The sequence below is a fragment of the Hippocampus comes genome, unplaced genomic scaffold (genome assembly GCF_001891065.2).
Source record: "Hippocampus comes isolate QL1 unplaced genomic scaffold, H_comes_QL1_v1.1 scaffold159, whole genome shotgun sequence".
Lineage (NCBI taxonomy): Eukaryota > Metazoa > Chordata > Actinopteri > Syngnathiformes > Syngnathidae > Hippocampus > Hippocampus comes.
In genome coordinates, this window is record NW_017805742.1 from 134,050 (window position 1) to 146,219 (window position 12,170).

Consider the following 12,170-nt stretch of genomic DNA (forward strand, 5'->3'; position numbering starts at 1 on the left):
CCACCCACATCAATCCGCCGCGCTGCTCCCACCCACCCCCAACCCCCACCCCATCATCAGCACATTCCGACACAGTGACACTGTAACTGCCACGCTGGATTGTCACACTGTGGCACATTAGTGCGCATGCGTGCTCTTGCATGTTGCAAGCCGTGCAAAGGCGTTCGGCGGACACTTGATTAGGGACGGCTGGGCAATCGGCATCTCGAAGGCGAGAACTGGTGCCAAAGTTTTTGCACATTTATCAAATATCATCATGCTCAATTTGGATTGATCAAAGTGGGGGGGCGGGGGTTCCCCTCAGTTAAAAATAAGCCTGGGTAGGCCTACCCCGAAATGCCTCAGGAATTCTCAAGCAATATTATTATTATTATTATTATTATTATTAATTCTGCACCCATTTTCGGTACCACATATTATCACTTGGGTTATTGTATAACATTATTAGTTAGTAGTACAAAATAAAAAAAAAGACCATTTATTCTCCCAAAGGTTATTGTATAAAAAAAAAAAAAAAGAAAAAAAAAGACTTATTATTAGCTCGTAGCACACTGCAAAAAAATTGTGATGAACTCAAAATTTCAAGGCAACAAACTTCGCTCACATTTTAAGTTGGGCAATTCAACGAAATGAAGTTTTTATTAAGAACGGTTGTGCCTTTTATTGAACCCAAATTAATGTAAAGCCAAAAAAAACTTTCTTGTTTTGCGACAGTAAGTGTTGCCATAAATCTCAACCATTTATATTTTCAAGTTTTTTTTCTCGTCTTGATTACAGTTTCAGGCCCCCCAAAAAGTTTTTTTTTAACAGTGTACTAGTAGTCGTATATTACTTAATTCTAATGTTTATTAATGATTCCAACCTGCGGTTTTACAATGTATCTTCTCTTCAATCAAGGTGCTTGTTAAGAACGAACTTTGAAAAAATGTTCTTCGAAATGTGCAGATGCATTTGTAGATTTAGAAATCCATGCATAATATGAAGTCCAACTGGGCCACCTGATATTTCTGATGTCATAAATGTGATGCTATTTCAGGTAACAGTCGGTGTCTATTCCTGCCGTCTTCCCATTACGTGGAAATGAAGAGAAGAAAATCAGGTCCGGACAGAACAAAGTGTCAGAAACACCCAAGAGGCCACCAACAGAGAATGAAAACAAAGCAGGCCTTTTCCCGGAATAGTAACACGACTCTGTGAGAGCTAAAAGCGGGGTTTCTACATTTAAATGTATTCAGTGTGGTTTTTAACGGCCCGGTGAGGGAGGCTCAAGGTTTTTCCAGCCCCCAGTTAGATACAGTTTTATATACAGTACATACACTATTTGCAAACACTTCTGAAAATTTGTTGTTTTTTTTTTGTTCGACTCGCTGCTCTCCAACAAAGAGCAGAGTGGCAAACTTTCCAAGGATGTCCAATTAGATGCCTTTCTGTGACTCTTCCGGTCTCCCTGATGATATATGTATTTCACATTTTTCATGTTGGGATAAACCCATATAAAAACCTCAGATGCTCTAGTAGGCTTTTCCTGACATTTGTTCTTTTGTAGCAGAAGCTTGAAAGGTTTGACAGTTATTTGAGTAGAACATTTTTGGAACTGTTCAGACTTTCCCTCCCTGTTCCAGCTGAAAAAAAGTGCCCCAAAGCAGGATATTGATCCCACCATACTTCACTGTGGAGTTGAGGACAAAAATGTTCAACCTTTGTCTCATCAGACCACTGAAACTAACACGTGACAGGGGGATTTTGTTTAAAATAAGAACTGTTTTGAAAATGGATTAATCTTTTTTTTTTTTACATGACAAAAAAAAACTTGGTATATGAACATGGGTGTGTAGACTTTTGCACCACTGTTCCCCTTACCCGCATTTGAAATTAGTGAACAAAATCACACAAGCACAAACAGACTCCATTTCAAGCAGTGATCCTCTTGACACAACACGTTTTTTTTTTTATTGAGATATTGGAACAGGAATAGGAACGCTTTGCTTCACTTCGTTCATCTTCATACAAACGTTGCTTTATGAATAATAAAGACGTTCCTCAAAATACAGATTTTGACACGCTATCAAATGGAACAGTTGTACAGTAAAGTTGCTTCACTGACAGAAATGACATGGCAGTGGCAAGCTAAACATTTCTTAAGAGGTTGATGGGAATTATTGCAAACAAGGGGAAGCAACTGTTAAGAGACCAAAAAAAAAAAAAGAAAACCCCAAACAATCAGTTAGATAACAATAACTGCGGAAAAGAGAAGCACCAGGCGAATCCAACGAGATATGAGAGGCTTTGCACCACGCGCAGACACAAAGATGGCACCGTTCACTTTCACGCTATTATCAAAAATGATTCCCATCCTGCAAATTCAACCACAGTTCTCCCAGTAAGTGTTCTTCGGAATACAAGGCAAGCATAAGTAAGGCGATTAAGTGTGACACACGTTTTGTCCAACTTTTTTTTTTTTTTGGTTCAATGGACCACCAGATTCTGGATCGATGAGCATGTTTCCACCATTAGTGCAGTCCAGCAGACAGTTTTGCCATTTTTGGTACCTTACCACTTGGGTACCAAAGTTTATGACAAACCTTTTTTGCTCAGGGCCAGTTTTTTTTGTAGATTAGGTCTCAAAAAATAAAGGAAAAAAACTAAGATTGTGAATGTAAAACATGTAAAATTGTTTGTTTTAGTAATACAATCGTGGCATTTTTAAAAACTTTTTCAATTACGATTTTTTAGGGGTGCAACTAACGATTATTTCAATAAAAGATTCATCGGATAACATTTTTTTTAATCCATATTTTCCATCGCTTTATCCAAAAAGGTGAATATATTTTAAATCAACATAATTTACGCCAGGCACTGGTTTGGTCCGTAACAGGTTGGAAAGACGCAAAAAATGTTGATGGTTGTTTTATTTGGATTTGATAATCGGGCCACTCTCATGGAGGACGACAGAAATGGAGGAGATTTACTATGGAGAAGCAGGAACTCTGAAAATTTGGCCAATTTTGAATGAAGAAAGGAATGGAACCTATTCATCGATGATCAAAATGAATGATCAATTTAAGGATGAATTGGTTGCTGTTTTATTGATGAATCGTTGCGCCTCGAATAATCACCCAATTACAGTGGTGCCTTGAGATTCGAGGTGAATTCGTTCCGTGACTGCGCTTGTTTTTTTTTTTTTCTTTTCCCCATGAAAAACTGCACTCCGCCATATTGAACTGCAGAAAAAAAAAATAGCTCTCCACCTAACTAGCAAAAACGGAAAACGTGAGCACAAAACACAAGGGGCTGAAGCGCGCTTGGATCTCAAATTTTTGCTCTTGCCTCAAGACAAAAAAAAACAAAAAAAACAAGTGAATGCTGTTACGGGTAAAAAGTGATAAGTCAAGGCACTTGTTTGGATCGCAAGGCACCACTGTAGGTAATAAACAAAATATATATATAAAATGGTTCAAGTGACAATTTCCTGAAATAAATTAATTTCAAAAATATACTTCAGTGTAGCAATTTTCGGGAGGGGAAAACGGCTAAATGAAGGCAACGCAGTGGAAAGAATTATCCGCAGGAACACATTTCGATCGTGAATTACGATGTTTGGCTTTTTCAAATTCATAGACAGGTTATGATGTCATGTCTTGGGCTTTATTTGTGGGATACAGCTGTCACCATAGCACCGAACATTGGAAACGACAACCCAGGAAAGTCAAACCGGATCAAGATTTTACAATTTCAAACCGTAGCGAGCTGAGCGAACGAGCTGAACTGCACCAGTGTTGGAATCTGGCGGTGGTCTTTAAAGGCTGCTTTTACAGCTTTGGTCCGAGTAGTTTAATGTCACAATTCAACCCTATTCGAAGGATGTCAGCTGACGAAGGCGTCTCCTCGCTGAAATCATCCAAAGACATTTCTGTTCTCAATGTTACATACGGACAACTATTGATTGCACAGTGAACCCCCCCACTATGTCAAGGGTTTGTAAGCGATAGTTTTTTTCATGTCTTTTTACTTGGGCCCGACACATTTTTTGGGAGGCTGATGCCGATTCCGATATTTGGCAGAATAAAAATCCGATAATCGATTAATCAGCCGATTAATATTTATAATGAAGACAGACATTTCTGTTTTGTGGTCCCTCACAATCTATGAATTATAGGCAGAACATTTGAGTGTTTTACAATCCTTTGTCCTTTGGTAGAGGAAAAAAAAAATCTGCCAAATATCGGACGATTTTTGTCGATTTGTTTAACAGCACACAGACAAATCCAAATTGAGTACCGGTAGTTTTTGCGCCGTTAGGGCAGTACCACAGTGTGCCACAACAAGCCTTTGAGTAGTGTATTTTGAATGATGCTTGTGTTTACGCGGCAGTTGTTTGACGGTCTATAATTGCTGTAATATTTATGCTAATTTTGCATTGGACGTAACTGAAATGACGACGTTTGTTATCAAGAAATGATCTGGTTGGTCAAACATTTTGGTGCCTAAATATATCATGTTTTAAATTCTCTTTTGTTTTATGGGCCAATTTTACAACCTGAAGCAAGCACACCGTGCCTCTTATTTGGAGAGCCTCGCGAGCGAGATTATGAAATAACCTCCAAAAAAGTGTCTGAACCTGACATTTCAAGGTGATAATCACCTCGAGATGGATTACATGGAATGTGGATTGTCACGGACGCCACGGTAACAAGCTCACCTTGAAAAAAAACCCTGAATCTTCAGCCATCTGAACATTAAACATTAAAGGTTGCCGGTGGAAATTTTGAAAGTGAAATTGAACAAAAAATAAAATAAAAAGGCCCACATGAACCCGCAGAGAGATGCTAACAGTCGCTGCCCGTTACGAGAAATCACAAAGCCGAGGACCGCCGGTGACTCTAGGACGTGCCTGTTGCCATGTTAATTCGTTGCAGCCAAAGGCTTGCTAGTGGTCATCAGAACAGACCGAAGAGTGGCACAGCGATTAAAGACTTGAGTGTTGGAGCCGCAGAAACACTTTCTTTGTTCTGTCCAAAAGAAAAAAAAACTAAACGAAACAAGCCAGAACACAAAAGCAGGGTTGCGTCAGTAATTTGTTAACACAAAAAGAGATGAGCCCGTGGTAATAATACGATCACGATCCACCCCTCGCTCCTCCCGACAAACAGAACACAGCGACATTTAATAAGCCAAAAACGACTCCCATCAAGGCACGAGTGGTATCAACCCCTACAATATAGTGCAGGGCTTTTTGTCCTTAAAGGGATTGTCTGAGGCGGGGATGCCCATGAGGAGAGGATCGGTCTTGGAGTGATCATTGCAGTAAGTCATAAGGTCCGCGGAGGCCTTGGATACCTGCGGGCGGAGAAAGAAATTCAAACGCTAGCATAAGTGAGAGCAGAGGACCTCTTCGCCATGGCGTCACACGCTACATCCGAGTGGGATTCAAAACGCTTTCTTCTTCCCGCTCCTTTTTTGAGCGGTACCGTATTTTCCGGATTATAAATCACACTGGAGTATAAATCGCATTTTGGGGGGGAAATTTATTGAATAAAATCCAACACCAAGAACAGACATGCCATCTTGAAAGGCAATTCAAAATAAAAATAAAATAGAGAGAAACAATTGTACGATATGCTAACATTACACGACGCGTAAACAACGAACTGAGAACGTGCCTGGTATGTTCACGTAACATATTAAGAGTTGTTCAGATAACTATAGCACAAAGAACATGCTAACAAGTTTACCAAATCATCGCTGTCACTCCAAATCACTAAATCCGACGAAATTTTCATTCTCTGTGTCAGGTTTAAACAATTCCGTCAACACCGGGGCTATAAGATGCCGCACTTCCTCTTCTACATCGCTTACGTCAAGACTCATCGTCGACTTATCAACACGGACCTAGAGCGCCCTCTTGCGCTTTAATGTGAAAAATAACATGTGAAATGATATAATAATGTGCTAATAATTTCGCACATAAGTCACTCCAGAGTTTGAGTCCCGGCCAAACTACGAAAAAAAAACCGTGCGATTTATAACCCGGAAAATAACGTAAATTGTAAGTTTACAAACATTCCGAAAGTGTCGATATACCCCAGGAAAATTTTTTGGAAGTGAATGTACCTTTATCCTCTCGATGTTGGCCTCTATCCTCAGCTGCTGCACAGTCCGCCTGGCATGGGCGATGTTGTTAGAACTGTGAGCCTTCGAAGACATCCTGGGCAATCCGCGCTAGGAAGAGACAAAAGCAGGCACACACTTTGAGTATGGGACATAGCGCCAATGTTTCCAAACACTTGTGGAGGTGAGCCACATATTTTCCATCGGAAAAATATCACAGCACACTGGCAAACATAACATTTCCTAAAAAGTACTCCAACACTGTCAGGAAACATCACTAACATAGATAGATGATCAAAGCTTCACTTATAGTACCGTATTTTCCGCATTATAAGGCGCACCGAAAAGCATTCAATTTTCTCAAAAGCTGACAGTGCGCCTTATAATCCGATGCGCCTTATATATGGATCACTATTCGCATTTCTTGGACGTAGTATTTTAATTGTTCTGTAAAGCGCTTCGTGACAGCTGCAGCGGTTGTGAAAGCTCTATGCGAATAAAGCTGTATTGTATTGTATCGTATTCCCCTTAACGTTTCTCCATCTAGTGGATGCATAACGCAACCGCAGCCACTATTGTAGCAAGCAGTGCACATTATTTATTTATTTAACCATACTGAGTAATCGACAAAAAAAAATTTATTGGAGACAAAAAGAGACACTGCTAGGATTGCGATTCTTTCTCGAAGTTCAGGATCTCTTATTCGTAACAGCCATTTAAAAACGTACGTCAATTTAAACACATTTGTGCCCAACATTGATTTAAGTTTCCGGTACCACTCGACTACTCGCAGCAACACTTTTTGCTTTCTAATGGAATAACTGAATGAAGGAGCAGAATATAACCCCCCCCCCCACACACACACACACAAAGAACAACGTCCAGCATGCTAGTTGTCATGAACAGCAGCTCAAGGCTGTAAATCAGCAAAGGGACCGTGGAAAGAAACAACACTGTCGGGTTTATGAACGTCATTTCATCTTCCACACTTCCTCTTGCTTCATTGTTCCCAGAAGTGACATTTCTTTTCTCTGGCTCGGTGCCACATGAAGCTCACAGACAACTTCATTGCAGACACATGCACGACAATTATATCTGATATACAGTAAATTATTTGACTTCTGAATGAATTGTATTTGTTAATGTGGTGTAGCAACTGGGGTGCAAAGTATTTTGTTTGAGTTTACAAATTAAAAAATACACCCGACAACCCCCGACCCACACACACACACACACACACACACAAAATTGCATTTATTTTTCTAAATATTGGAAAAAAAGAAATCTGATTGTATATGCTAAGAAACCTTGGATCATTAATGATGAAGGAACAAGATTGTGTTTGCTATAATGTCTTATTTTGCACAACAGAACAATTGATCGGTCAGCAAATACAATCCAAAATATCTCCTGGTCTGATCTAGCCAATCACCTCCGTGTAGATTACCAAAAAACTTTTTTTTCATTGGTTTAGCACTCAAGAACCTATCTTGTGGCACCTTAGTATCAAGGAACTCGGTTAAGTGAGCTGAGGAGCTTCCCGCAGACAAATTGTGTTCTTTTAGCCAGGAATTGTTAGCTTTTTGTGAGGGTGCCAATTACCCACACATTTTGACTATTTGGACCATTTGGTACGTTCACTGTGGCCCAACGAGGCCGCGCCGTTTGCCCAACAAGATGACAGTTGCAACACTGACACAATTGCTGAAACCATCCAGGGAATTTTTCTTCCCACATCGAACCCGATTGCAAGGTCAAGACTCCAGCACTGAAACGTGCAACTGAATGGTGGATATACGTGTGTGTGTGTGTGTGTGTGTGTGTGTGTGTGTGGGGGGGGTAAGCTGCAACAGGTTGAACTTGTGATTCCGCTTCCTGCAAATCATTTACAGAGATGATGGGAACAAGCCCGGACCCGTCTTCCATGGCATGTGGGAGCTGCGTGTGCGTGTCCAGTTGCGCCGTTCCTCCCTCCCTGCAAGCAGACTTCCTCTAACTGCAAGTTTGGTTTCTCAACACAATAATACACACATTACTTCCTTGAGCACATTCTGCAACACACTTTTCTTCTTGAGACACATTCCGCTTACGGCAAAACCATCTTTATCGGGCAACAGGAAACTTCTCATCAGGCTTCCCCTTCTCAAGAAATGCACGTGGGGGGAAAAAAACTGTTTCAGGGCATGACAAAGTGAAAAGAGAAGAGGGTGGCCCAGATAGGACAATCACCGCTTCACTGATATTTGCCCGGGCATTAGTGCACATAATTTTGCAGGAGAGGAGAAGTACTTGCAGAAACAACAGAAGGGCCTTTTAAAAGCGTGACACGCATGTATTTCATTCATGGTTAACAATGCAATCGGTGACAGTAGGCCGCCAAGTTGGACAAGGCAAGCAACCGACCAATTTGTACGCTCGCATTCTAGAATGCAAACGGAAAGCTGCACATTCTCCAGTGTTGACACTCTGTTCCGGGCGGGCACTGCAAACCTGTTTTCCCGAAAATGCGGTGCGCTGTGAAAATTCCATTGCCAGGTTCCGGAGTCGGAGTCTGTACTTGGGGCGCATGCTGTCACTCAATGAATGTTTGAATATTTGTTTTCTGTTTTCACTAAGGCGGCCCGGTGAACCAGTGGTTAGCGCGTCGACCTCGCAGTGCAGAGGTACCAGGTTCAATTCCAGCTCCGGCTTCCCTGTGTGGAGTTTGCATGTTCTCCTTGGACCTGCGTGGGTTTTCTCCGGGTACTCCGGTTTCCGCCCACATTCCAAAAACATGCATGGCAGGCTGATTGAACACGAGAAACTGTCCCTAGGTGTGAGTGTGAGCGTGGATGGTTGTTAGTCTCTGTGTGCCCTGCGATTGGCTGGCAACCGGTTCAGGGTGTCCCCCGCCGACTGCCCGAAGACAGCTGGGATAGGCTCCAGCAGCCCCGCGACCCTTGTGAGGATAAGCGGATTGGAAAATGGATGGATTGATATTTTCACGAAACCATCTCTGACATTAAAGCGTGATTAAAAAAAAAAAAGTATGCCATGGCGGGCATTGTAAGTGAATTCAAACACATGGCTTATCATTAGAAAAGTTGTACGTGGCAAGTGTCAGATACCGGAGGGGAAAAAAAAAGATTTCCCATCCTACTATGTTGCATATCCATGTTGTATGACATCAGGTCTAGTTGCGTGCAAATCATTTTTCTACAGCAGACTAAATTTCTCATCCGCTCAGTGATAGCAGTGGCAAAAATGTTTAGACATGACGAAGATCACGCAAGGCATCCACGGCAATCACGGCCTGTCACATTTGCCCATCCCGTCCCGCTCAAGACCATCGTATTTGGTCCGACGTGCCTGAAGCGGGGCTGCCATAAAGTTCAAAAGTCGTCCAGTCTGGAGTATTTTGCTGGATTTATAGTGTCAAGGTCACTACATATCTCCATGGCAATTAGCATTGTCGACTAGCATTGTCAATAGCCTGTTTGTCCTGCGGGATGTGATGCCTATGCATCAAGTTACGATGCTGATGCCTTTATTTGTACAATAAATAATTGGTTAAAAAAATAGCCAACTAGGAAGCACTTATTTTATTCACAGACATACTCCTGAGATGACCTCGCTAGTCTGCAAAAACAAGCGTGAGACGCGAAAGGGTCTACTTCACAGGTGTTAAAGTCAAGGCCCGGGGGCTCAGATCTGGCCCGCCACATCATTTTATGTGGCCCGCAAAAAGCAAATCAAGCAGGTCAACTTCCATGATGCTGGCTAAAATCCGTACCGTTTCAAATTGTCTCATGTCATAAATAATAATGTTGAGGTATTGCAAGCGTTTTCTTGTGATGTTATTACGGTAACTTCAACAATAGTTGAACAAACTACTTGCGTGACTTTTGATTTCAGAACTAGTTATCCATTCATTGTATATGTAAAACACAGTTATACGGTTTCACAGTCATAATGGCCCTCCGAGGGAAACCGTGACCACAATGCGGCCCGCGACAAAAATGAATTTGACACCCCTGGCCTATTCTAAGTTCGCATAGCTAAGTGAACAGTCATCGGCACGAAACGCTCTGCGCTTTCTCACAAAGGCGAGGCGGCAAGAGGTGAACAGGGCACCAAAATCCTTTCATCCAGGCAGGATGAGTGAAGGAGTCAGTCTTGTCGTGCGAGTTTATTGAGAATAACGAATGATCTGGGTTTTTGTTTGTTTGTTTGATGACGTTTCTGCAAAGTTAGCAGACTTTTTTGTTTGATACCAGCAAAAATTGTTTCACGATGATGCAATTTCAAATGATGTCTCATGTCAAAGGTATACATCAAGGTAATTTACTGACTGACTTGTTTTCGCCCGAATAAAGTGAAGGTGACAATGAAGTGATACAAGGAATGACACTGCAGGCAGAAAAATAAAAAAAGAATGTCACTCCTTCCTCATGAGGGACCCTACCTGCTTATGACGAGTTAATGACCCTTTCATTGCTTTTCTGGTCAACAATTCATTCCGCCCAAAGTGCTTGCTTACCAAAAAAAAAAGGAAAAAAGGAAAAAGAAAAAGGAAACCACATTCTTAATCACACTGCTGACTGGGAGGACCGAGGAATGGGGGAATGAAGAAACTCAGGCCTTTGTGTAGAAAGATGAAACAATGAGAGGCCTGATTTTCAATCCGAAGAAAAACTGTCAAGCTTTACTGTAACTTGAGAACAAATAGAACAATTCGTTTTCTTCTCGAGGGCGCCCAAAGTGCGGGAAGACTTCAAAGTCACTAGGCAACCATTTAGTTGGCATGTCAACTCAGACGAAGTGTGCAGTCTCTGTGATGTGACGCCAGTAGCTAATTGAGCCACTGGTCCGACTTCAACTGCAACTGGAAGGTAAGGTACTGTATGTTTGAGTGTTAGATGCAATATGTGCATGTAGAAGCCTTGCAGTAGAAGAAAAAAAAAAACCCTCAGAAATAGACCACCTCTTGCAGCCCACTCTAACAAACACACACACACGCACACACATATTGGACCACCAGAGCAGTGCTGCCACACTGCTATGTTGTACCTTTTACACACACACACACACACACACACACACACACACACACACACACACACACACACACACACGTGTTTCATTAAGACAGCGTTCAAAGAGCGAAGAACAGAGAAGCCTTATGACTCAGTCCCGTTCAGAGCTACACTCCAAAGAAAACTCTTAAATTTTGCTGCTGACGAATACAAACGGGAACCGCTAAAGTGTAAAAGAAGATGCAGCCCAGTCGAGCATGCGGTCTGTGTGGTCCTGGAGGGTCGTATCAAGGCTTTAAAAGCCGCCCTGAAAACGTTTTTGCCCCATTCCATGATTTTCAATTTCTCTGCAAACAAGATTTGTCAGAAAAGTTCCAGAACTGGCGTCACAGGAGACAAACGCTAATGACAAAATATGCACGGTTCCCTGCAATGGAATCATTTTGGAGTACAGCAACTGCAACTTCAGCTTTCTGCAGCCATTATTCATACACATATCCTCATTGCCAGGTTGTCGAACAACGAACAGAGTGGGTGCCGATGAGTCCCACAAGACCAGTCGTCACCAGTGTTGAGTCGTGGACCTTCTAGTGCGACCTGGAGACCGAACGGCAGAGCCTTCAGTGGAAGAGTCCGATCACATTCTTTGATTTGATGGTCACTGCCCACTGTGCCAGGTGATCATTTGCGAGGTAGGCGAGAGCTGTAGCAGGACAACGAATGGCTGCTTTACCATGGCACCGGCTAGCAATGCTCGGAGCAATTCTCGGCCAAGAAAAACTCTGCCATGTTGGAGCAACCTCCCTACTCATCAGCCCTATGTTAAGAAGTAATTGCCTCCCTCTTGTTGAGGCCTTGAATGAACTGTTATTAACTATTGTTTTTGCAGAATGAAATTTCACAGGCCTCACCCAGGCCTGAATTATTGCTGGACTTGTCGAATCAAGTAATCACTTAAAGAGTACCTTTCAGACAAAATGAAGTAGGTTCGAAAATCTCAAAAAGAAACATCAAGCCATGTAATTAAAGAAGAAATGAGAAACAAAG

The 12,170-nt window shown here is 42.0% G+C and overlaps 1 protein-coding gene across 3 annotated transcripts in view; it reads right to left on the bottom strand.

Moving 5' to 3' along the window:
- Window positions 1–1,927: 1,927 nt before the first annotated feature.
- LOC109524140 (guanine nucleotide-binding protein G(I)/G(S)/G(O) subunit gamma-12-like) overlaps window positions 1,928–12,170 on the bottom strand; it is a 44,672-nt gene continuing 34,429 nt past the window's right edge. For all 3 annotated transcript variants that reach the window (XM_019883769.1, XM_019883771.1, XM_019883770.1), the window contains exons 3-4: window positions 6,112–6,219; window positions 1,928–5,337 (exon numbers count right to left, since the gene is read on the bottom strand). In XM_019883769.1, coding sequence (XP_019739328.1) covers window positions 5,212–5,337; window positions 6,112–6,204 — 219 coding nt within the window. In that variant the 5' untranslated portion in view covers window positions 6,205–6,219 and the 3' untranslated portion in view covers window positions 1,928–5,211. The remainder of the gene's footprint in view (window positions 5,338–6,111; window positions 6,220–12,170) is intronic.